This window comes from Pantherophis guttatus, chromosome 2, assembly GCF_059756535.1.
Source record: "Pantherophis guttatus breed Tessera chromosome 2, ASM5975653v1, whole genome shotgun sequence".
NCBI lineage: Eukaryota > Metazoa > Chordata > Lepidosauria > Squamata > Colubridae > Pantherophis > Pantherophis guttatus.
In genome coordinates this window covers 137,339,644-137,366,528 of record NC_142064.1, presented here as the reverse complement: position 1 = coordinate 137,366,528, position 26,885 = coordinate 137,339,644, and the positions used below count along the sequence as shown (strand labels likewise).

Genomic DNA, 26,885 nt, shown 5'->3' with positions numbered 1-26,885 from the left:
ATAATCGTAAGTGTAAGGATTGATTATAAGTCACTATTTTGAGTGCTGTTGTTATGTTGAACCCATGGTAAACAAATGGTTGTAAGTCGAAGACTACTTGTATCTCTTGCATTTCTCACCTCCAATATTCCTCTTCGTCTTCCTCTTCTGTAGTAAAAGACAAGACTTTTACTACACACTGGGAAACCATCATCCCCAGGAGAAGTCCCAAAGAGGGACACCCACTTGCAATCACAAAAGCTGCCATGCTGAGGTAACATATAGCAGAAGCCTCTTCCCTTGGCTTTAATGGGAAACCAGCCCATCAGGCTTTGCTCCCTGCTTGTTCATTAACCATCCCCTCCCTCCTTGGTGTGCACCAAATTGGTTCCCATGGGCAGGGGTGGGCTGCTGGGGGTTTGCAGGAGTTCGGGAGAACCTCTAGCTAAGATTCTGTGCAGTTCGGAGAACCCCCAAATCCCATTCCTGGCTGGCCCTACCCACCCCTCCCCTCCCCTCCCAGGAGTTCCCATGTGGCCCGTTTTGGATGCAGGTAGGTGCAGGGTGCGCGCGGAGGCTCAGGGAGGGCAAAAAACGGGCCTACCGGAAGTTTGGGAAGGCCTCCAGAGCCTGGGGAGGCCGTTTTCACCCTCCCGGAGACTCGAGGAAAGCCTCCAGAGTCCAGAGAGGGCAAAAACGCCTCCCCTCCCCCCGTTGTGCAGGAGGCCGACTAGGCCACGCCCACCATGGCCACGCCCACCCAGCAACTGGGCAGAGAACCCCTTGCTAAAGTTTTTGAAGCCCACCCCTGCCCATGGCTCTTAAGCCGTTTGGATCCACCTGGTCAGAATAAGAACCTTATGGCTAAGAATTTGTGTTCAAGTTTGCTTTCTTTTCTGTTCCACCCTTCCCATCTTTTTTTTTTTTCTTTTCTCCTTTTGTGAAAAATTGATTTTACGGTAAGGATTGTCAGGAGCTTAAATTCCCATTTAAATCTAATATCAGATGAATCTAATGAATATCTCTGAGTCACAAGGAAAGGTTAAAGGCATATAATAGGAATTTTTAATCACTTACCGATTCTGAGGTAAAAGCTGATTACATGGCTCATAAATTTATTTTGACTAATATGATAATATTATCTGGGAAAGGCAGATAGGATTACCAATAAGACACTTTATGATGGAGGCCTGTTGCTGACCATTTGCCAAATTCCATTACTGGTGCTGCTGCTTCCTAGTAACTCACAATTGCATCTTTAAAGGTTATAAATTAAACCCAATCAAAATTCCTGGTTAAACAAGTCAGTTAAGAATTTACAATCAACTTGAACTGGTTCCAAGACAGATGCCACTCACTGAACAGGCAGAAATTATAAAACTATGAGTGAGTGAGTTCACATATCAAACTAAGTTATAATGTGGTTTGTTTGGGCTAGGCATAATGTGGTATCTAAATTCGGGTACTGTTAATTGCTTAGTGCATTGAATGTATTTTATTTATTGAATAATTTATTTATTCAATAACTCATGCTTAACAAATCCAGTTTTCATGTCCCTTCGTGGAGAAGTAGCCTATCAAGTATAGTGCAGGTAGCACTTATATGACTTACAACCATTCATTTAGTGACCGTTTGAAGTTACAACGGCGCTGAAAAATGTGACGTATGATCATTTTTCACACTAATGACCATTGCAGAATCCCCATGGTCACATGGTCAATATCCAGACACTTGGCACCCGGCATGTATTTATGACAACTGCAGGGTCCCCGAAGTCACATATCCATTTTTTGCAACCTTCTGACAAGCAAAGTCAATGGGGAAGCCAAATTCACTCAACAATCATATGACTAACTTGGCAGCACAGAACTCACTTATCAACTTGGACAAGAAAGGTCGTAAAATAAAACTCATTTAAAAACTGTCTTGCTTAGCTTTTGGGCTCAATTGTGGTCGTAGGTCAAGGACTACCTGTTTTAAAAGGGATAACTTGAAACCATTCTGGGTTTACACATGGAGTAGCATGTCTGGAGAGATAGTATCTAACAAAGTATAGGAAAAGGCTGAAAACTAACTGTGATCTCCCAGAGTAAAAGCTGCAAGAGTTACCCCAGAAGGAAGTTTTCTGGAGGTGGTTCTTCAGAAGAACTTTTGGGCAAAGAGTCAGCAGAAGTCACTTTCAGGAAAGGTAACAATGATGTCTTGACTTGCCTCCTCGTTCTCAATCAGAAGGAAGATTTAAGCAGAAAATTGAGTTAACTTTCAAGAGAAAAGCTCAAGGAATGAAAGAGCCATTTCAAGTGACAGACGAGGTTTTGCCCTCTCTGATTCTTGAGAACTAACCCAAGTGAAATTAAGGACATTACAACAAACATATATTTTATTCAGAAAGCTGAATTTAGTTATAGAATTGATGCTTTCCTAAAATAGTTCACAACTGATCAATGAGTTTAATTTTATCTTGAGCCATTTCCATACACTGAGGAAGTGCCAATCGGAGATCCTGGTGCCAACTCACTGCATCTTCATAGGGCTTCTGGGATGGGGGTGGGGGCGCTTCAGAGGCTGAACTTGTTTGCCTCTTTCTCTAGGAGAAATGCTTCGAGAAACATTTTGCAGTATCTTCTCCTGAGCTCTGAAGGAAAGAAAGTTCCTTCCTTTTTCATTCTGTCTCCCGAGATTTGCCTCCATTCATCTGAAAGGAATCGTGGTTTCTCCTTCTGACGCCTTTCAAGAATGCTTGGAAAAGTGGCTTTGCTGTTTCCCTGCATTTTCTCCTCACAGGAGGGGGGGGGGAAACGAACTGAGGAGATTGGGCATTGGATGGAATACCAGTATTTTTTATTTTTTATTTATTTATTTGTCGCATTTCTATGCCGCCCAACTCCCTGGGGACTCTGGGCGGCTTACAACAAAAAATAATGTGAACAATATACAATAAAAGTTGTTTTAAAAAAAAACATTAAAAACCCATACACTCCATTCATGGCTGGGTCTCGCAAGATTGCAGCAGCGAGATCAAAGGCCCCAGGCTTGCCGGAAAAGCCAGGTCTTCACCACTTTCTGGAAGGCCAATAGGGTGGGGACGGTCTGGACCTCAGGAGGTAATTGGTTCCAGAGAGCTGGGGCAACCACAGAGAAGGCCCTCCCCCACGGGCCCGCCAGCCGACATTGCTTAGCTGACGGGACCCAGAGGAGACCAACTCTGTGGGATCTTACCAGTTATTGGGAGCTATGCAGTAGAAGGCAGTCCTTTCCCCTTCTTTTCTTTATTGGTCCCTTTCTTTCCGCCCCCCCCCCTTTCTTTATTGGTCAACAGGAAAAGCCATTTCCCATTCCCAGAAAGCAGGCAAGGGAATGTTCACACAATGATACAGAATACAGCAACAGGGAAGAGTGGTTGTGTAGGAAGTGCTTTCAGTCTACATTAAAAAGATGCTGTCAGGTGAAGCTCAACCACTGGTGAAATCCAATTTTTTTTTACTATTGGTTCTGTCGGTGTGGCTAGGTGGGCGTGGCTTGGTGGGTGTGGAAGGGGAAGGATACTGCAAAATCTCCATTCCCACCCCACTCCAGGGGAAGGATATTGCAAAATCTCCATTCCCACCCCACTCTGGGGCCAGCCAGAAGTGCTATTTGCCGGTTCTCCGAACTACTCAAAATTTCTGCTGCCGGTTCTCCAGAACCTTACCACAGTTCAGTTAATGACCGTTCGAAGTTACAACGGTACTGAAAAAAGTGACTTATGATCATTTTTCACACTTATGACCTTTGCAGCATCCTCATGGTCACATGATCAAAATTTAGATGTATGGCAACTAGTTCGTATTTATGACAGTTTCAGAGTCCGGGGGCTCATGTGATCACCTTTTGTGATTCACTTAACAACTGTGTCAAGAAAGGTCATAAAAGGGAGCAAAATTCACTTAACAACTGTCTCACTTAGTAACGGAAATTTTGGTGTCTATTGTGGTCATAATTTGAGGACTACCTGTAATAATAGTGTGATCCCAAAATAACTGGAGGACCACTTGACTACAAATTCACCACCAGTCAATTGCAAAAGGCAGCTTTACTCAGAACAGCTTACATCCTGCCACAGTATCTGTAACATCATCAAACATCCATATCTGCCTATCCCAGGTCCTTGTAAAGAACTCGATAGGCAGACAAAAAAGCCAAATCCAGTCTGAACATCTGGCTGACTGTGCGAAGAATCCTAATGCTAAATATAGTTTCTGAACCAAGAAAGGTCAGCCAGATGTTGCCATCTACCAAGGCTAATGTTACAACAGGGTTTCTCAAATATTTTGGTCACAGGAACCCTTTCCATTCTTAAAACTTATTGAGGACCCTAAAGAACTTTGATTTATGTGGGTTATATTTATCAATAATTACTGTGTCAGAAATTAAAATTGAGAAAGTTTAAAATATTTATTGATTTAACTTTGTGGACTCCCTGAAAGGATCTGCACTTTGAGAACCACTGCCTGAAAATAATATCATTTGTTGATTCTAAAAATAGGTTTATCTTGGAATCTATTCACACACTCACACACACACACACACACACACACACACATCTAAAAACTTTCTATTTATTCATTTTTCCAAAACTGGTAAAGTAGCAAGAGGTAACCAACCAATTTTTCATAAGCAACTAATTTGCAATTTGGGGATTAGTATTACAGTACTATAAATAGTGGCCCATATAATACAGTGATTGCAAGCTTACAGCAAAACAAACATGCTGAAACTTTTTGAATGCAGAATATTCATACATTTACCACTAGGCAAGGTGCTGAAACAACTCATAAACTTTCAGCACCTGGCTTAAGGGATGTCGTTGGATATTTCCAGAGGTTGGTTTTGTGCGTATTTCAGAGTTACTGTATTTTTCCCTCCATAAGACGCACTTCCCCTCCAAAAAAGTGGGAGGAAATGTTTGTGCATCTTATGGAGCAAATAGGCTGAATAGCAGCTGGGCCATGGCGGCAGGGTCCTTTTACAGTGCTGAACCCCGCCTCTTCTGTCTCTTTTCCGCAGTGCAGGAGTCAATAGGCAGAGCTGGCACATTAGAGGACACCTATCTGTGGTCCTCTCAGGCTCTGCCTCCTGCCCTCATACTTTGCTGCTCATTATTCAGCGCGCCATATTCACAGTGAGACGGCGCTCCATATTCATATTTTTTTTATTGTTTTCCTCCTCTAAACCTAGGTGCGTCTTATGGTCAGGTGCGTCCTATAGTGCGAAAAATACTCAGTAGGATTTATTTTTGAATAAGCATGCATAGACGACATTGTTGATGGAATTTGGGAGGATCGCTGTTCTTGAATCAAAGCTTGGGTAAATGCATAGAAATACTACAGTCTGCACTGATGGAACATAAAAGGAATATAAATACAATGTGTTAACTATAGCAGAAATTGAGAAATTCGAGCTAGCAAGTATATTCAAGGAGAATGATTAGACAGAGAGATCAGGTTATCTGATCCATGTTTGCTATGCAATGTCAAATGAAAGTAAAATCTCTACAATTTTCCAACTTTTTTCACTCGTCACAGCCTTCTGCTTCAACCAGTGGAAATCCATGCCCATATGTTAGGGAAGGATAACCGTTTTGTAACTAAAAATTTGCATACTTTTTCCCCCGATTTGAAAGAGCTACAGAAGATATAGCACTGAGGCCACCAGGAAAGAGGAGGGGAAAGCGATTATAAGCTCTCTATTCATCTCTTCTTTTTCAAACTTAAGCTAAAAATCCCACCAATATAATTTTGCAGTTTAAATGAGCCCTCTAAAGAGCTGCATTTGGCCTATAGGTCTATGGGCTGCTCACACCCACCACATTTGTAACTTCTTGGATATCAGCAAGAAATATTAGAACAGATTGTTTGATTCCGTGAAGAGGCATGGAAAAATTGCAGGAGTTTTTAGATCACACATACATTTAATAAACAATAATACTAGTACTGTATTGCCTTAATCTGGGGTAGTAGCTGCATCTTTAAAAAGGTATTAGTGTCTACAAATATTTTATTCCCTTACTATGACATCTAAGTCATTCACCAGGGCCGTGGTATATATTCCCATTTATCCTCCAGACAGGCTTTCCATCAATCTTCCACTTTGCTCACAGATTGCTTTTAAAGTAGTTCTTTTGGATACATTTCTAAGGTCACGTGCTTCAAAAGCTAAAAGCTATTTTCAATGTGCAAATGCATAAAAATTTTTAAATGAATTATTACCAATTTTAAACTTAATTTCTGCACAGATCAGCATGCCAAGAGAGGACGAACAGACTTCAGAATTACTAAAACACTGCAGCAATTTGAACCTTCAACTGCAGTGCCCTGGGTTGTAAAATATGTGACCTGTGCAATACTACTTCACCTATATTTTGCTTGCTATCTATTAGCACGGGCCTCATCCTCTTGTTTTCTTCATAACAAGAGCAACACTATATTAATGACTTGCAGCTCCTATATTTTGCAAAAATACCATCAACAGAGTGCCTCACACAGAGAAGGGATTCCATAGTGTGTGTGTGTGTGTGTGTGTGTGTGTGTGTGTGTGTGTGTGTTGAAAACAAGTTGCTACATATATTAATGGCTAGCACACGCTAATATTTCCATGAGGGTTCTTGACAATAACTAACAATTCTTACTGAACTGGTAGGTTTTCATGAATCTCCAATAGGAGCAGCTTTGAGATTATTTTTATTTGGGATGGCAGCAGAGTGGGAAAAATTTGCACAATTTGCACAATTCAACAGCTCAAATGACATTGTCATTCCCCACAACAGCGGTGTTAAATGCATGGCTCATTGTTTAAGATTAGGTGTTACAATGTCATTTGGTCCTAAACCCCTACTGATGATTCAAATTACAATATTTTAGTATTGGCCTTGCCCCTGAATCTTCCCTCCCTCCTCTTCCTCTATTTATACTCACTTAGCAATACCCCCATTTCCTCCTACTCATGCCTATTTTGAGCTATGTGCCTTTAAACTCCAATAAACACCCTTTACATTACAGTCAATATGAAATGGTTCCTCCATGCCTTTCCTGAAACCTAGGGAAAATGGTTTCTATAAACCAGGTGTCGGCAACGTGCGGCTCCCAAGCCGCATGCGGCTCATTCGTCCCCCTGCTGTGGCTCCCTGCTGGCTGGTTGCCCCCACCTCTTGCCCTCCCAGTCACTCCTTGCATGGTCTGAGAAGGTAAGGGTGGGAGGGAAGTGCCCCTGTACTTGCCTCTCATCTCGCAGGCACTTCTTCTGGCCATTGTGAAGTGTGCTAAATTTAAGTGTGCTGCGGAAGGCACTGCGAGAGCAGCGGGCAGGCCATGGAGGCGGTGAGAGCAAGTTGCAAGTCTGGTGCACTGGCCCGGCCCGGCTGTGACTGACGCCACTGCTCTCGCCGCCTCCATGGCCTGCTCGCTGCTCTCGCAGCGCCTTGCGCAGCAAACTTAAATTTAGATGCTTCACAATAGGGGAGACAGCGTCCCCTCCTCCTCCTGGAGCCCATTACAAAGCAGAGCATCAGCCGCAGCTGGTTGGGGCCAGTGTCTCAGGGCGGAGAGAAAGTCACGCATCTCCCCAAGTGACCAAGGTGCGCGCAGCACCAAGAAGCACTGGAAGAAGCACCCGCGAGATGAGAGGCAAGTATAGGGGCGCTTCCCTCCCGCTCTGGAATATGGAGCGAGTCTCCATCCCTGCTGTCACCCTTACCTTCTCAGGCCATGCGAGGAGTGACTGGGAGGGCGAAGAGAAGGCCAACCAGCCGACAGGGAGCCAAAGGAGGGGGACAAAAGAGCTTCATTTATCTGGGAACCTGAAATGACTCTTGATTTAAATCATATGGTAAAAAGCACCCAAAGAAAAAGAAAGAACATCAGCAAAAAAAAAACCCAAAACCCAACCCTCGCCTGTTTTTGGAAATGGTTCAAGAAGGAACACAGAAAGAGAGAGAGAGAGAGAGAAAAGATGAAAAAGAGAGAGGAATGAGAAAATGATGGAGAGAGAGAATGAAAGAGAGGAAAAAGAGAAAATCAAATAAGAGAGAGAGAAGGGGGGAGAGAATGAGAGGGAAAAGAGGGAAACGAGAAAGAAGGAGAGAGAAAGGAAAGAAAGAAAAGAAAGAGGGAGGGGGAGGGGGAGGGGGAGAGGGAGAGGGAGAGGAAAAAGAGAAAAACGAAAGAGGGAGAGAGAGAGAGAGAGACCCATTTCCCACAGAAAACACCCAGAGCCACAAAACCCAGGTAGGCATGGCTGGGAGGGTGTCATGTGACTGGGTGGGAGTGATGTTGAGTTGGCCACGCCCACCCAGGTTTTGTGGCTCCCAGTGTTTTCTGTGGGAAATGGGTCCAAATGGCTCTTTGAGTGTTTAAGGTTGCAGATCAGAGGTGGGTTTCAGTAGGTTCTGACCAGTTCTGGAGAACCGGTAGCGGGAATTTTGAGTACTTCGGAGAACCAGTAGTAAAAATTCTGACTGGCCCCACCCCCATCTATTCTCTGCCTCCCAAGTCACAGCTGATTGGGAGGAAATGGGGATTTTGCAGTAACCTTCCCCTGGAGTGGGGTGGGAATGGAGATTTTACAGTATCCTTCCCCTGCCACGCCCAAGAAGCCATGTCACACCCACCAAGCCACACCCACAGAACCCGTAGTAAAAAAATTTGAAACCCACCACTGATACCCCTAATATAAACCATTCAATTGCATAAATGCTTGTGCCGAAATGACAAGAATGAGATGGGAAATATCGTTTTAGGCATAGTTGCCTGAGCAACAAGAGATATACCAAAGGAGCAGAAGAGAAGGACAGATTTCTGCCCAGGAGATTTGGAAGTGTTACTCTGGTTCCACACAACTAACCAATGAAATAGTTGCAGCAACAATAAAAATGAGAAAGAGGGATTTCCCTTGCCTTTCAAGGTGTGATGGTTATAAAACTACTTCTATATTATTGCTAATTTTTCATAAACACGTTGACACTTTTGAACTGCTTCAGTTTGGAATTTCTTTAATAAGGTCTCAGGTGGATTATAAAACTCTGAAGTTGAACCCAAAAATGATTTAGAAAAAAGAATGTTGCTTGCCTATATTTTTTATAAGATGCAAATTTCCAGACCTACTTCACAGCTGACTCCAGGTTCAAAGATCTCTGTACAGTTGTTTATAAAACAATAGTAGGCACCATTTTAAAAAGATTGTGTCAATCCCTGAAGATATCAAGCTTCTAGGTGGCAGAGACACCCTCCAAACTGAGGTTCTTCTGGAAACGAATCAGGGGCTAGACTGATCCCAATTATTTAGGACTCACCGATACTAGACCGGGTTGTAGATCGCTCAATGATGGCCCGTTTCCCAGGATTGTTGAGCACCGAGCGCTTGGCCAGGGACAGGTCTGCCGTAACACGCGTGATGGAGATTCTGAAAGATAGGATGGCTCTGCTAAATGCCCTTAGGACAGGGGTGGGGAATGATGGCCCTTTCTTGAAGACTTGTGGACTTCAACTCCTAGAATTCTGGGAGTTGAAGTCCATAGGTCAGAGAGGGGCCATAGTTCCCCACCTCTGCTTTAGGAGATGGTGGGCGGGAGATAGATGATAGATAGATAGATAATTTTATTTCTATACCGCCCCTCTCCCGAAGGACTCGAGGCGGTGCACAGCCAAGTAAAAAACACAATACAAATCCCAATTAAATTTAAAAATTATTAAAATTATTACATTTACGGCCAAGATTCGTTAAAAACCCAAAAATTTAAAACTCCGAATTTAAAACTCCTTTACAAAGATAGCCCTGCCTGTCGGAAGAGCAAGGTCTTGAGGGCACAGCGAAAAACTCGGAGGTCAGAGATTGTGCGTATTTCCGGGGGCAGTTCGTTCCAAAGGGCAGGAGCTCCCACAGAGAAGGCTCTCCCCTTGGGTGTCGCCAGCCGACATAGTTGGGAGGTTGGAGAGGAGGTTGGAGAGGAGGAAGAGAAAGGTGTGTGTTTTTTTAATGCCTCACCTGCCATCAAATCTGTGCTTCAAGAAATCAAAAAGAGCTTTCTGCATCATGTCCGTCACCTGGAGGAAAGAGAAAGACAGGTGAGTTGAGAGGTGAGCAAAAACACTAGTTAGCTGACAGCCACAGTCAGCATTAGCATATCTGGTGTGGGTTTAGGAGAGAATATAGGGGTGAATTTCATCCCCTTGCCCATCCCCATACCTCGTATCCTTTCAGTGAGGGTCCCACCAGCACCACTGGCCGCATGGAAGGAACCACATCATATGGAGGGATGTGCTCTGTCTATAAAAAGGACAGTGTGTCACAGGAAGTGGCTTCTCCCCTATCCCGCAGCTAAAAGTCTGCTGCTAATCGTAAGGAGAAAAAAAGGAAGTGGTAAAGGCAGAGAGGGGTTTCTCCAAGCCTCACATTTCACCAAATACTTTACACATATGACCCAAACATCAGGATCACCCCCCCACCTCCCCTGGGATCCATTTTGTTTTGCTTTTGCTACAATATCACATCCCGGTTTGGGGAGGCTTCAGGTTTTCTGTAAGACAAATAGACTCCAGCCCCACTCTGCCTTTTGAAAGTCCTGTGATAGAGGAAACTCCACCATTCCTGAACAGTTATTTTGACTCCAGGAAAAGCGGCTCTCAGATTTGTCCTAGCATCCAGATTTGTCCTGCTCAAATATGAAGTTAGACAAGACAGCCTCAGAATTCATCCTGCCTTTTCTTTGGGAACTGTCTGGAAAAGAAAGGGAGTAGCATCCAAGAAAGGCACCCCAGCGTTAAGGCCTTACCTGCTTTTGCTTCTGCTTGGCTTGTTGGAAGAGAAAAAAAAAAGATACGGGGTTGTCAACAGTCATGAACTAGCAAGAGAAAAACTATGTGAAGGACTGGCGTTCTGCAGTGGTGGAGATTTGATCTCCTGGGATTGCAACAAGACAAGGAGGCTTCTCCCAGAAAATACTTGACATTATATTTCCCAAATGCAGCAAGACATGTTCACACACATACAGGTAGTCCTTGACTTACAACCACAATTGAGCCGCAAATTTCTGTTGTTAAGCGAGACATTTGTTAAGTGAGTTTTGCCCCATTTTACGACTTTTCTTGCCACGGTTGTTAAGTGAATCACTGCAGTTTTTTAAATTAGTAACATGGTTGTTAAGTGAATCTGACATCCCCATTGCTTGTCAAAAGCTTGCAAAAGGTGACCCCGCAACCGCCATAAATATGAGTCAGTTGCCAAGCATCTGAACTTCGATCGTGTGACCATAGAAATGCTTCAATGGTCATAAGTGTGAAAAATGGTCATAAGTCTCTTTTTTTCAATGCCGTTGTAACTTTGAACGGTCACTAAATGAACTATTGTAAATCGAGGACTACCTGTATTTAATTTACAAAATTGGAAGTCATTGTTTGCACTTAGAACTTCACTGAAAATGTTATATATCTGAGACAAGCCAAGGTAAGCAAAATCTAATGACTACGATATCCCATTTTCTGCACTATTTAAATTAGCTGCTACCATTTTTTTTTATTTTGCTAATTATGGGAAAAGGCTCTTAGCTACTGAAGATTTCGTTTAGCATCTGCCTTACTCCTAAAAGGTGTTACCAACTTCACACCACACATTTCTTTCTGAGAATCCAGACAACATTCATCTCACACCTGGTAAACCCTCCTTCCTTTAATAGCTGTTCCCCCTTTTTTCATCACCCCCTCCCCATTTCCAGTGCACAGGTGAAACACGCAAGGTGGGTCAGTTCCAACTCTAACCGGTTGGGATTTTTCAAAATAATGATATGCAGTGTGATTCGACACACATCTTTTCTCAAGTTAAAAAAAATGAAAAATAAAAAAAAAAAATCAGCAGAAATATGTAGAAGTTAGTTCTATTTATGTCTTTACCTAATGATGGGGGAGGCGATCGCCTGTTGCTGGCAGCAGGATTCCCAGATTGCCTAGTGGTAGGAGAGGAAAGCAAAGACATGGTAAGACCCTACGATTTAAAAAGTGGTGTTGTGTGTTTACAGATTCAGAATCCATCTACTGCAGGGGTGTCAAACTCACATCACCACGGTGGGGTGGCGTCACGTGATGTATCGGGACTTTTTTCCCATTTGCTAAACCGGGTCGGGGCGGAGCCAGCAGCAGGGGTGAAATTCAGCCAGTTCTATCCAGCTTGGGAGAACCGATAGCGGTGGCTGCGGGAGGCTCCACCCACCTGTGTAGATGTCATGACGTCGCTTTTTTGCGACAATTTTAAGCCTATGCGCATGCAGAGCGCAGATTTGTGAACCAGTAGGGAAGGTAAGTGAATTTCACTCCTGGCCAGCATGTGACACATCCGGCCCGCAGGCCACAAGTTTGACACTCCCGATCTATTGCATATGACACATTCCCTCCCAAGGTTCTATTTTATTAATAAATATTGACATATCTGTTGACCTTCCAAATTATTTTCCATTGATGTTACCCTTAAAAGAAGCATCAAAGTAATCTAAATATTTAGACACACATAGACTTCTATACAGAGACACTTTTTACATCTCCTTCTGTTGCCGGAATTAAACGCTCTATATATGCTTGTCCCATCTCACCTGGCTTTCTGCTCCTGTTTCAGCCGTATGGCCTCCAGCCTCTGTGGGCTGGGGATGAAGGCGATGTCTCCCCCTTCCTTCACTAGCCGCCCGATCCACCAGTCATTGCTGTATTTCTGAAGGGAATATCACAGGAAAAGCCATAAGCTTGATCTCCAACTTAATCTCCATGTCACCTTTACGCATATAAGATAGACTAATGTTTTTAACCTTGACAGCTTCTAAATGTTTGGGCTTAACAACACAACCGTTGTGGAGCATTCTAGGGATTGAAGCTCCCCCCCCCCCCGGCATTGTATGTAAAATTTTAGGAATAATTAAAGGTGCTGGTTATCACCTTTAAATAGTAATAGCACTTAGACTTATATACTGCCCCATTGTGCTTCATAGCACTCTCTGGGTGGTTTATGGAGTCAGCATATTGTCCCCAACAATTGAGGTCCTCATTTTACCGACCTTAGAAGGATGGAAGGTTGAGTCAACCTTGAGCAGGTCAGGATTGAATTAGTGGCTGTGGGCTGAGTTGGCCTGCAATGCTGCATTCTAACCACTGCACCACCACAGCTCCTATAGACTATAACCTGGCTTGAGGACAGGTTATTTGAAGCAACACCTCTCCCCCCTACCTCTTCCCATCAGGGCAGGAAGGCAGGGTAGGTTGTGGGTCGCATCGATTAGAGATGATGATCTGGTGGGACCACAAAAAAGGGTATTCTTGGTGGTGGCCCCTTCTTTATGGAACTTCATTGTCCCTCAAGTGCAGTTGGCTCCCATCCCTGCTGTTTTACTGAAAGGCCCTAATGACATGGCTTTGTCAGCAGGCCTAACGACTACAAATGGAAATGGAATTGATCAAATCTCTGTAGAGATTCTCAGTCATCCAGGTCATGGTTGTCCCAAAGGTGCTTTTTCAGGAGGCAACTGATCTTTCTTCTTCTTTTTTATTTTGAAGACATTTCGCTTCTCATCCAAGAAGCTTCTTCAGCTCTGACAGGATAGTGGAGAATGGAAAGATTTATATTCCTTGCAGACAGCTGGTAATTGAAGCATTTGGAGGTTTATCTGTGTCTTCAGGGTCACCTAAGTACTGCTCCTGGTTCTTGTAGTCAATGACCCTCTAAAAGGATGCAGATGACCAGCTGTCTGCAAGGAATATGAATCCTTCCATTCCCCACTATCCTGTCAGAGCTGAAGAAGCTTCTTGGATGAGAAGTGAAACGTCTTCAAAAGAAAACATAAGAAAGTCCAGTTGCCTCCTGAAAAAAGCACCTTTGGGACAGCTGAGTAAGTGGTTAATCTGATTGTATTGTGGTTGCCATGGGGAATGGGGTGTGTGTGTTTTTTTAATGATTTTATTATACAATGGATGTTTTAAAAATTAAATGCAAGCCAGTCAGAGCCATCTATATGTGAGTTGGGCTGCTATATAAATTTGTTTAATTAAAAAAAAATTTGCCAAGGTTGGGAAACACTGGGCTAAAGTCATGTATCACACATAATCATAACGGGATTTATTTTGTTTGGGCCTTTGTCGTTTGCAGAGTATAGTTTAAGGTTTAGTGCGATGTGTGAACCCTTGGCTTGGCTAAGAAAGTCATGTGCAAGCCAAATAGTGAACTCAACTTTTCTGTTAAAGCAAAAAAGAGAGGATATAGGGTCTGTCTGCCCGCATCTCTCTCTCTCCCTCCCTCCCTCCCTCCCCCCCCTCTCTCTCTCTCCTTCTTAAGCTATTTGGATGAGAGCAGAATTTCGAAGGTGCTTTTTTTTTCTAATTATATATTTTTAGTATGAGTACTAATACATTAAACATAGCATTTGGTGGGTAGCCATTATAGCAAAACATCTGTTCCTCCAATACTGGAAAGCTACATCCCTGGAATAAAAATTATTTAAAATTAAACAGTTGATCTTCTGGATACAGCAACCAAGGAATGAGATGCTAGGCCTAAATTAAATTATACCCTATCTATTTAGGGCTCTCAAAAGCCTGATTTTTATTTCTTCTCTTTCCCCCCAATTCCCTTTCCTGAATAACTACTTTTTCCTCTTTTTTTTCCTCAACCTGTATTGGGTTTGGGTTATATATCCATTTAAACAAATAACTGTTTAACAAGATAATATCTTTGAAGCAGTCAGCCCTAACCCTGTTGGAGATCAAGAAAAGTCACTGTGACTTGTCTCTTCCAGAAAACCTTTGCAAGGTTCATAGTAAGAACTGATCTTCCTGGTATGATAATGGAATGGAAGGTGTATTGCTGTTATTGGAATGGGGTTATTATTATATCTTCTTTTATTATTTTCCTATTATTATTGCAATCAAATGGAAGCCTTTTTAAAACTGAGCAACACATAAATTTCAGAAATAAATAGGTTCACATTTATGATATAGGTAATCCTTGATTTACAACTGCAATTGGGAACAGAATTTCCAGAAACTGACAAAAAAAAATATATTGCAAATTGCAGTTACGTGACCGTGGGGTGCTGCAACAAGTCATAAATATAAAACACCCAAAATACAGCTCTGTGTGTGTGTATGTGACATTTTATGACAGCCAGAAATGCCTTACAGGCTATAAAATACCCTTTGTGAGGCCATCATCACTCCAACAGTTGTAAATCAAGGATTACCTGCACTTTAATTAAGATTCTGAAATCAGTTAACGTGTTACATATTGCAACCCATCCATACCTTCTAGGCCAGTATTTCTCAACCTTGGTAACTTGCTTATGGAATCCACCCCCAGCTTTCTGGCTGGAAAATTCTAGGAGTTGAAGGCCACACATCTCAAAGGCTGCCAAGGTTGAGAAACAAAAGTTCTAGGCTATTCAAAAATAAAGCGAGTCAACTCCTGGAATTTCCATCAATATATCTACATTGTTTTCTTGGCAATAATATACAAATACTTCAACTTTGTCTATTTCTGGGTTGTATATTCTCCCTACCTAACCTGTACTCATAGACATCCACAGGGAAAATTGGCATGTGGAGGAGAATGCGGAAAGCAGTTTGCAATGTCACAACATAAACTCCACCTCTTATGTACATGTATTGATACATCGCACCCCCGTGTGAAATGGGTTGTGCTTGCATCACAACAGCATGATGCAGCTTTCATCCTTCTGGTGAAAGTTTGAGATCCTGCGGACACTTTTGCTTGGAGCCTTGGGATTTTCTGGTAGTCTCCTATCCCAAATGCCCATTTCATTTTGAAAAACTAAACTCCATTTCTATATGGGAAGTTTGAGAACATTTTTTGAGAAGCGACTTTTCTTAAAGCTGCCGAGATTCAGAAACACGAATCCGAAAGCTAGGAAAACTAAACTTCCTGTCCCAGTGACCAACCCAGATTGGATCCTGAAACATTATCCTGAGACACGTATATTTGCCTTCATTTGTGATGAACTTTTCAATAGAATTCTTGGGGGAGGGAAATCAATTTTACTGTTTAGCTTCTTGCATAAAATTTGTTGATATGTTCACCAAGTTCAACTTAAGAGTCCTTTTACCTTCACCACTGTACAGATAGTCCTCAACTTACAATTCATTTAGTGACCATTCAAAGTTACAATGGCCTTGAAAAAAGTGATTCGCAACTAGTCCTCGCACTTATGCCTGTTGCAGCATCCCCATAGTCACAAGATCAAAACACAGGTGCTTGGCACCAGCATGTATTTACAACTGTTGCAGCATCCCAGAATTATGTGTTCACTATTTCCAACCTTCCCAGCTGGCTTCTGATAAGCAAAGTCAACGGGGAAGCCAGACTCGCTGAAGGACTGCAGTGATTCGTTTAACAACTATGGCAAAAACAGTTGTAAAATCAGGTGTGTGACTCATTTAACAACTGCCTTGCTTAGAACAGAAATTCTGCTCTGAATTGTGGTCATAAGTCGAGGACTACCTGTAAACCATCCCCTTTCCACCTCAACCCCGAGCAGCAGCAATGCAATGTCTTCCCTCACAAATCCAAGTGCAGGTCGCTTCTGCTCATCTAATGCCCCACCTCTTTAATATGCAAGAAGTCTTTGGCTTCAAAGTTGATGGCAGATCCCTGCACAGGACATTCTTCATCCAATGCGCCACAGTAGCTGACATTAGTACGGACAGCAAATGCAACTGGTTTGTTCTGAGGAGCAAAAGAAATCAAAGAGGAATTATCGGTGCCAGGTCAGTCCCAATCTAAAATAACACCTTAAATAAAATGTCTCTCCTCCTCTTTCTCCTATTTCTGTCACCTTGATTGGCTCAAGGGACACCCAAGAACAGTTATAACAGGAGTGTCAAACTCAATTTCATTGAGGGCCGCATCAGGGTTGTGTTTGGCCTCAGGAGGGGCTGGGGTGGGCATGGCCAGCTCGATATGAGTAATGTCAGGGGTGCCTGTAGCGGCCCAAGTGCTCTGCCAGTAAAAACGGGCTCCCAAGCTCCATTTTAGGCTGCGACGGCCCCCTGCAACCCTTTGCCAGCAACATGGAGCTCGAGAGGGCCGTGGGCAGCCCTTGCAAGCTCTCTTTTCAGCTGCATTGACCTCCTGCCATCCCCTGCCAGCAAAAAAGGAGCTCGGGAGGGCTGCCTGCGGCCCACTCGAACTCCGTTTTTGGCTGTGACTGGCTCCTGCAACCCTCTGCCAGTGAAAACAGAGCTCCGTTTTCACTGGCAGAGGCACCGCGGGCTGGTCTTTCGCTGTTTCCAGGGCAGCCACGAGCGACAGACCTAAGCACCCCACGGGCTTAGGATCCAGCCCCCAGGCCTTGAGTTTGACACCCCTGAATTATAGGGATTCACGAACAAGAAAGCTGGACCATGCCTTCAAAGGGAGACACCACTCAGCCTTTGTTGATCCTTTTGACACAACACTGCTTGGAGATTACCTATATCTAAAGCAGGATTCACTTTTATGTCACGGGGCCTAAGCATAGGATTTCTTCTTCTTCTTCTTCAGTTTCTACTGCCTTTCTTTAATGAGATGGGTACATAGATTATATTTTTTCTAATATACCCCTAAAGTGTGGTAGGACAGTTTCCGGGTTGTCCATCTCTCTGTCTCCTGGAGGAGCATGCTCCGGCCATTCCAAAGCTCCATTATCCACTTTCTGTTCCCAGGCCACGCTTTAAATTGCTTTATGCCAATCCTTTCCATTGCAAACAAGCAAACAAACCAGGCAGGGCATATGGAATGCTGGCTGAATATTGATGGGGAAAAAGTAAAAGTGGGGAGAGGAGATGGAATGGATCGATGGAAACCTGAACAGAAAAAGGAAAGCTTTTCCTTTTTAGTATTTCTCCCTTCTAGTAAATGCTGAGGCCTGCAGGCAGGGCCGGATTTAGATGAAAAGAGGCCCTAGGCTATTCCACGTATGAGGCCCTTTCACCTATAGTGAAAGTGTAATTTTAATTTTGCTAACAATTTGAATGTAGGCCCCTCTTGATCTTGAGGCCCTAGGCTGAAGCCTAGTTAGCCTATAGGAAAATCCGGCCCTGCCTGCAGGGAGGTTCCAAAATTCTTCTCACCTTGCTCCCACCTCCAGTTTTGTCATAGTAGCTCAGAATCTCAGCTGTTGCAGAGGGCACTTCACCTAGTATTAACAATCCCTAAACCTAGCAGGCATTAGAAATGGAGTTTTCACATTCTCTGATGCCTTTCTAATAATTAAAAAAGCAAATGTGGAAATAATTTCCATAGTGCCACCTCCTGGCATATAGGCACGATGACTAAAGAATTCAGCCCTTCTTTTCCTCTCCCTTCAACTGTGTCCTGAAAGGTGGACAAATCTCACTGGAAATAAACAAAATGAAACTTTATTTCAAGATTTAAAAAAAAAAAACTTTTAAGTACCAAAATGTAAACCTTCCATATAAGGGAACATAAATACAGAACTGTCCAGATCCCAGTAATACTTGCAAAGTAGTTAAAGAAGCATTCAAATGAAAATGGAAACATTTGATCATAGGTTGACACTGGCCTACCACATATGAAGATGCGCATGCCCAAGATGGCGGCGTCCGCTGGGACCGCAATTTGAGGATGGGGGCGCCGACCTACCTATGGGTCCTTTGGGGTCGCTTTGAAGAGCTATGACCCCTAGGACTGGTCAGGGGAGCTCTCTGCCAGCACGGAGAGGGTTTTTTCTCCTCCGTGACTGAGCAGAGAGGACAGCGCGACGTCGGGAGTGCTGGGGCTGATCAGCTGGGCGTCGGCGGCGTTTTCCGAAGCCGGAGCCGGAGCCGGAGGCCATCCAAACGCCGGGGCGGCGCTGCGCCGGGGCGGCGTTGCGCCGGACCGCCGCCGCGCGATAAATCCTTAAGCCCGTGGGGGGTTGCCCGAAGAGTTATGAGACATGCCGGGCACCCCCGAAGATCTCTGGGGCGTCGCCAGGCTTTTCTGGCGACGAGGGCGCAGTGACGGCGCAGCGGCGATGGCGACGGCGGTGGAGGTTACCTGGCGGTCAGAGGGCGACCCCCCCTTGGAGCTGGAGTTAGGAGTTGGGGGGCAACGAACCAATGAGAACTAAATAAGACCGAGATACCTCCAACCATGGTTGGGGCGAAAAGGACCTGGTGTGACTTTTTTCCCAGGCCTCAGGTGGCCTCAAACTATGGTTGTGCGGGGGCTGGGGACTTGAAACAACTGCCCCACTTCCGGCCCACTTTTCTTTCCTTCAGCGCTCCCTTTTAAGATCGGGCCCACTCGGACCAACTTTAGTTTGTGGGACTCACTTTCGCCATGTTTTAACTACCAGCTAAACCCCCCTGACTGTGGAGAGGACTTTGGATAATGGAGGTCGGTTCATGGCTGCATCCCTTCAGCTAAGGGGGCTGGACACCAGTTGGCCACCGTGAGAGGGTGGTTTGGTGTTGGGGCCTCCTGAGGGCTGAATCAAGATGGGTTCACACATAAGTACTTTACCAGTGGTGGGGACCGACCATCGGACCAACCGCCGTGAGAGGGCGGTTTTTGGACCTGATCCCTGGACACTGTTTGGATGTACTGACTCTATTGCTGCCACCTCACCACAAATGGGGGCGGACCAGCTGACCTAACCACCGTGAGAGGGTGGTTGGATCGTTTTTCCCCCTTGGATTGTGGTCGTTGTGGATTGTGACTGTGTCCTCTGTTGTGAGGGGACAGTGGACTTGGTCCTGTGAATTATGTGTGAGATTCCCCATTTCTCTGTCTTCTCCCCTGTCCTCTTTAAGGACCCTCAGGATATGGTCATGTCTAGCCACTGTGACCAAATTGTACTCAGCAGCGGAGCTTCTTGGTCTACGAGACTCCCCCCTCTCGCAGGCTTGGCCCTCCACTCTATCGAGGGCCTACCTCGATGACGGGCTTTGGAACCCCGAGAGGTGGCATGTCACAAAGAGGGGGTTGCGGGGTTTTTTAAAATTGTCTATGTCTAATCTTTTAAGGGGTTTGGGGAGGGGGGAGGGGGGTGGTATTGGAATTAGGGTCGTGGGTTTGGGGGATAACCCACCAAGGGGAGGGTTGGGCCCGGCCACGACGCGCGGCGGGGCGGGTGCGGGACCCGGGGGCAATGGAGGGGGTCGAGCTTGTTCAGATTGTGTTTTTACCATCAGTACTGTGAGTGGGAGGGGTAGATATGGCGGGAGCAGGGGGCCATATCATGTTAAGGGAGCACGCACCCGCTGTCTCCAAGCGGTAGGGTGCTCCGGCCCCCAAGGCTCCACCCGTTCGCCAGGTTGCACAGATCCTCACGGCCCGGGCCTTCGTCTGATGTTGTGCAACGCCAGGTCCGTAGTAAATAAAGCCCCCCTCATCTGTGATCTTGTTCAGGAGGGGGGAGCGGACCTGGCGGGTATTACGGAGACCTGGTTGGGCCCAGAGGGAGGGGTCCCTCTGGTAGAAATGTGCCCACCAGGCTTCCATGCATTCCATCAGCTGAGGTCACAGGGGAGGGGCGGGGGAGTAGCGGTTATTATTAGAGAAGGCCTTAGGCCGAGGGAGACCACTGTACCTCAGACAGCTGGTTGTGAGTCCCTCCTTGTGAAGTGGGGCCATGGGGTTCAGATGGGTTTGCTGATCACGTACCTGGCTCCCTGCCACGTGGCAGCAACCCTGCCTGAGCTACTCAACGTTATCGCCGCGGTGGCGGTTGATACCCCCAGACTTATGGTCATGGGGGATTTCAACCTGCCGTCCGTGGGTGAGACGTCTGAGGTGGCTCGGGAGTTCATGGCTTCCATGACGGCCATGGACCTGACCCAGTTAATTCATGACCCTACGCACATGGGGGGAAACACACTGGACTTGGTTTTTGTCTCTGGACAGTGGTTGAGTGATCTTGAGATAGGGGATGTAGTCATTGAGCCCTTGTCATGGTCGGATCACTCTCTCCTTCGCCTTGACCTTCGTACCGCAGTACCCCGCTGCAGGGAGGCGGAACCAATAAGATGGTACCGCCCCAGGCGCCTGATGGAACCCGACAGGTTCCAGACGGAGCTTGGGCCAATTCCTGAGGTTCTGGCTCGCACCTCGACTGGAGACCTAGTGGCCGCCTGGGATAGGGCGGCTGCTGGGGCTCTGGATCGAGTCGTGCCTTTGCGGCCTCTGACCTGGCGTGGATCTCGCCTGGCTCCTTGGTTTACCGAGGAGCTGAGGGAGATGAAGCGCCAGAAAAGACGCCTAGAGAGTAGTTGGAGAGCTAGTCTTTCTGAATCGGACCGGACACTGGTAAGATCCCATATTAGGACTTACCTAGTGGCGATAAAAGCAGCAAAATGTACGCATTATGCTGCTCTTATTGCGTCATCAGATAATCGCCCGGCCGCCCTGTTTAGGGTGACCCGCTCCCTGCTCCACCAGGAAGCGCGGGAGGACCCCTTGGAGGGAAGAGCCGAGGATTTTGCTCAGTATCTGTATGACAAAATCACTCAGATTCGGGAAGGTCTGGACTCTGACTGGGTAGATCCAGCGAGAGCGACAGAGGCGGGTCTTGAGACTGTTATCTGGGATGAGTTTGATCCTGTGACCCCAGATGACGTGGACAGGATTCTGGGTAGACTGAACGCGACCACATGTTTGTTGGACCCGTGTCCCTCCTGGTTAGTGCTGGCTTCCCGGGAGGTGACGCGAGGCTGGCTCCAGGGGATTATAAATGCTTCATTGGGTGAGGGTGTCTTCCCCGCCGCCCTTAAGGAGGCGGTGGTGAGGCCCCTCCTCAAGAAGCCTTCCCTGGACCCGGCAATATTGGCTAATTATCGTCCAGTCTCCAACCTTCGTTTTGTGGCGAAGGTTGTTGAGAGTGTGGTTGCGGGACAGCTTCCCCAGTACCTGGATGAAGCGTCGTATCTGGATCCGTTCCAGTCGGGTTTCAGGCCTGGGTACAGCACGGAAACGGCATTGGTCGCGTTGGTTGATGATCTCTGGAGGGCTCGGGACAGGGGTTGCTCCTCTGTCCTGGTCCTGTTAGATCTCTCAGCGGCTTTTGATACCATCGACCATGGTATCATGCTGCACCGGTTGGAAGAGTTGGGGGTGGGAGGCACCGTATTACGGTGGTTCTCCTCCTTTCTCTCCGACCGGTCGCAGTCTGTGTTGACAGGGGGGCAGAGGTCGACCCCAAGGCCCCTCATATGTGGGGTGCCGCAGGGATCGGTCCTCTCACCCCTTTTGTTCAACATTTATGTAAAGCCGCTGGGCGAGATCATCCGTGGTTTCGGGGTGAAGTACCACCAGTACGCTGATGACACCCAGCTGTACATCTCCACCCCGGACCACCCCAACGATGCCCTTGAAGTGATGTCCCAGTGCCTGGAGGCCGTACGGATCTGGATGGGGAGGAACAGGCTCAGGCTCAACCCATCCAAGACCGAGTGGCTGTGGTTTCCGTCGTCCCGATATAGTCAGCTTGTGCCATCGCTGACTATTGGGGGCGAATCATTGGCCCCCACGGATAGGGCTCGCAACTTGGGTGTCCTCCTGGATTCACGGCTGTCTTTAGAAGAGCATTTGACGGCCGTGACCGGGAGGATTTTTCATCAGGTTCGCCTGATCCGCCAGTTGCGCCCCTATCTAGATCGGGACTCCCTACACACAGTCACTCATGCCCTCGTTACCTCTCGTCTGGACTACTGCAACGCTCTCTACATGGGGCTCCCCTTGAGGTGCACTCGGAGACTCCAACTGGCGCAGAGTGCGGCCGCGCGGGTGGTGATGGGAGCGTTATGGAGCTCCCATGTAACACCTCTCCTGCGCGAGCTGCACTGGCTCCCGGTGGTCTTCCGAGTGCGCTTCAAGGTTCTGGTTATCACCTTTAAAGCGCTCCATGGCTTAGGACCTGGTTATCTACGGGACCGCCTGCTACCACCAATAGCCTCCCACCGGCCAGTACGCTCCCATAGAGAGGGGCTCCTCCGGGTGCCGTCGGCCAAACAATGCCGGCTGTCGGCCCCTAGAGGGAGAGCCTTCTCTGTGGGGGCACCTACGATTTGGAACGAGCTCCCCCCGGAGATACGTAGGATCCCGGATCTGCGCACCTTCCGCCGCGCGCTTAAGACCTTTCTATTCTATCAAGCTGGCCTGGCCTAGATCTTCTCCCTTTTAACTGTGGAAATTTTAAATTTTAAATTCGTCTTATTTATAGGGCCATGGGTACGGGGTTTTAAATTGGGGAGCCATTTTGGATTTAATTCTGTTTTAAACGTATTTTAATGTTTATATTGTATGTTTTTGAATTCTGGCTGTTCACCGCCCCGAGTCCTTCGGGAGAAGGGGCGGTATAAAAATCTAAATAATAAATAAATAAATAAATAAGAACCCTCTATCTAAAAAGCATGTAACAGCCCCCCATGATAAGATTTATAATTATTACTACAAACCACAAGAATATTCTAAAGAAAAAAATATGTTCATGTACATAGTTTGAAATATGAAAGAAGCTGAAATTCCACAATTGGTGCACCAAATTAAAGAAAATAAGACTTAGCCCAACATACTAAAGAGAAATGGAAATAATAATAATAATAATAATAAAAAGCTATTATTTGGCTATTCCTTTTTCTATTTCTATACAACTGAAGCAAATGGATCTGTGTTTCCAAATATTCATTACAAATTTCAGGAGATGGAAACCTTGTGTTTTACCCAGCCAGCCTCTTTCCCTTGACATTTTCTCCCATGTTTTAAAAAGATCAAACCACCTTCTATACACTACTTAGCAAAAGGAAGGGCTGGGTTGTGTATGAGAGACAAGGAACCTTCTCTCACTCACAGGGATGTGGACTATGAGTCTATAATCTGCAATCTGACACCTTAGTTATAGTCATAATACCGCCTCTCCACAAGACAGTTTGTACTTTTGACAATCTTAAAGAGTTCTCTCAAACCTGATGATACCAACTTTTGGACAAGGATGGGGCATTTTTTTTGGCTATATAAGTAACTTTAAAGAGATCAGTATTAGTAGTTGCTTTTTCCCCCTCTCCTCGTCAGCTCTCTGCAGTAATTCAGATTTTATTCCAAAAATGAGTATAAATATAGCACCTGCATACTCTTTAAAAATACTTTTTTCTGCAATCCTGCAGCTTGTCTTCATAGTTGTCACATGATCCCACAGTTCTACTGCTTATAATATTTTTCTTTTAATCAAATTGTAATTCAGATTCATTAGGGCTACCAGGAATTAATCCATGCTTCCAAACAGCAGCTTCTCACATTGCCAATAACATTGTACCGTGTAGCTGTTACAACTTCCTCTGTTTAGCTGTTTAGCTGATCCTCTATGGCTTAAAAGAAAAATAAGGCAGAAAGAGTGGGAAAACAGAGAAAGATGACAAGTGTTCTAACCAGCTGGGGAATTCCATAATTGAAGCAGAGCAACTGAACAATTAAAAAAAAACTAGACTGCATTATACTAACCTGGACTGTTACAGGGGCAATCATCCTCACCTGCTGTAACCTATTTACCCTGAGAAAAACCAAGATTTTGCCCACCCCATCCATTACCTTGGCTTTTTCAAGCTGCTGCTGGGTCTGGTTCTCCACTTCGCGCTTCACCCCTTCACGTTCCTCTTCTAGCGACACGTCGGAATCCAACGATGGGCGGCTAGTGTAGGAATCAGCAGAGCCCTGAGACAAATGCAAGAAATATATATGTATGTATGTATGTATGTATGTATGTATGTATGTATGTACATAACCACAAATTATTTATATGTTAAGAGCCGTGGTGGCGCAGTGGTTAGAATGCAGTATTGCAAGTTAATTATGTTGACTGCCAGAAGTTCGATCCTGACCGGCTCAAAGTTGACTCAACCTTCCATCCTTCTGAGGTCAGCAAAATGAGGAGCCATATCGTTGGAGGCAATATGCTGACTCTGCAAACCTTTTAGAGAGGACTGTAAAAAAATCACTGTGAAGCAGTAATAGCTATTGCTATTTTGGGGACTGGAGATTAGAATTCATACTGGCTTTTTGGGCTCTCTTACCTGTTAGCCCAGAATATAATGTTAGCAGAATATTGCAAGACTAAAGGTATTTCTTCCCTTTTTTCCTTTTACTCTCTGGAAAACTATGGAGAATCCCTTCTGAAATGTTTCCCATACCATCCCTCATTCTCTTTTTTTCACACCTGGTTGTCCAATTTGTGCCTCTCTCCTATCACTCAAAGTCATTCCCACATGCCATTACACTATCAAGTAACACAGCTGGAGTGAAGATCTCAGCTACCGAGATATTTTACACATTGAAATTAGTCTCAAACCTGTATTACTAACCATAAGAACCAAGGGTCTTAGAACAATCACCTATAAGTGTGTACCACCAGTAGTGGCCAAAATTGTGGAAACCTTTTGGGAAAAGTATATTTTCTAAAACTAGCTAATAACACCACTTTTTATTGGAGTGGTTCCATAAAATTATATATCAATGGAAAGATAATTTAATCAAGAATGTAATGCAATAACTTTTATGAAGGATTTGCTATTAGAATAGCAGTTACAGTATAAAGAAGTGAAACACGTAGAAAAAAATGAGATATGCCAAAAATTATCACCATGTCAGTTAATACTTAATTGAGTAACCTTTAGCATGAATTATGGCCTTACAATGTCTTCCCATGGAGTAAACCAAGTCTTTTAATTCTGCAGCTGTTATAATGTGAAACCAAGATTGAATGATTGCTTTGATTAACTGGGTTTTATTGCTGGGTCGCTTCTGACTAACAAGTTTCTTTAGTCGGCTCCATAGATTTTCAATTGGGTTAAGGTCTGGGCTATTCCCAGGCCATTCCAGCAGTGGAATATGATTATCTTGAAACTCCAAAAAAAAGTGGTGTTATTAGCCATCAAACCTCGAAAATACACTTTCCCCAAAGGGTTTCCACAATTTTGGCCACTACTGTACATCCCCAATGTGATTTGTGCCACAATTCCTAATGTCAAATTTTACAGGCTACTGGATGCATGAAGGATTTAGGTTTTGATTAGGTTATAATATTCTGGGAGGAGTTATGGGATTACAATTTCTCATTTGAAGACCAACAAGTAGTGAAAGTGGTCTATTAAAATGTTGAAATCTGAAATATCTATGTTTAACCAGCACATGCCAGGCCCTAGCAAGTGCTTTTCCACAACATATTAAGCTTACTTAAGAGTTAACTTTGCTTCATTTGTTGTGGGAATTTTTGGAACCCAGCTTATTTCATTACTTGGTATATTGTATGAATGCAGAAAACTAGTTAAGTCAGCAACAAGGTTAAATGTATGTAGAATGAATGCAGCCATTTCTTAAAGTTTCATTCCTAGATTTAAAAAGGTACTTTTGTATATTTAAAACAGGCCTCCCTTCATACTAAAGATTATTGTCAAAAAACATTCCATCTTCTATAGTATAGAAAGCACTGGAGGCCCTTCTTCTGGGATATACTTACTACAGGTAGTCCTTGAGTTACAACAATTCGTGACCATTTGAAGTTTACAACGGCACTGAAAAAAGTGATGTATGCCCATCTTTCATGCTCACAACCGTTGTAGTATCCCCATGGTCATGTGAACAAAATTCAGATGCTTGGCAACTGACTCGTATTTATGGTGGTTGCAATATCCTGGGATCACGTGATCCCCTTTTGCGACCTTTTGATAAGCAAAGGCAATGGGGAAGCCAGATTCACTGAACAACCATGTTAGTAATTTAACAACTGCAGTGATTCACTTAACAACTGTGGCAAGAAAGGCCATAAAATGGAGCAAAGTTAACTTACTTAGTCTTGCTTAGCAACATAAATTTTGGGCTCAATTGTGGTCATAAGTCAAGGGCTACTTGTACTAGCTTT

General features: G+C 44.9%; 1 protein-coding gene across 2 annotated transcripts in view; it reads right to left on the bottom strand.

Annotated features, from left to right (window-relative positions):
- The window catches only part of CACNB3 (calcium voltage-gated channel auxiliary subunit beta 3), a 51,285-nt gene that overhangs the window by 11,291 nt on the left and 13,109 nt on the right, over positions 1-26,885 (bottom strand). For both annotated transcript variants that reach the window (XM_034412311.3, XM_034412310.3), the window contains exons 2-9: positions 24,560-24,682; positions 16,598-16,720; positions 12,591-12,706; positions 11,899-11,951; positions 10,785-10,804; positions 10,199-10,279; positions 9,998-10,056; positions 9,306-9,415 (exon numbers count right to left, since the gene is read on the bottom strand). In XM_034412311.3, the coding sequence (XP_034268202.1) occupies positions 9,306-9,415; positions 9,998-10,056; positions 10,199-10,279; positions 10,785-10,804; positions 11,899-11,951; positions 12,591-12,706; positions 16,598-16,720; positions 24,560-24,682 (685 nt within the window). The remainder of the gene's footprint in view (positions 1-9,305; positions 9,416-9,997; positions 10,057-10,198; positions 10,280-10,784; positions 10,805-11,898; positions 11,952-12,590; positions 12,707-16,597; positions 16,721-24,559; positions 24,683-26,885) is intronic.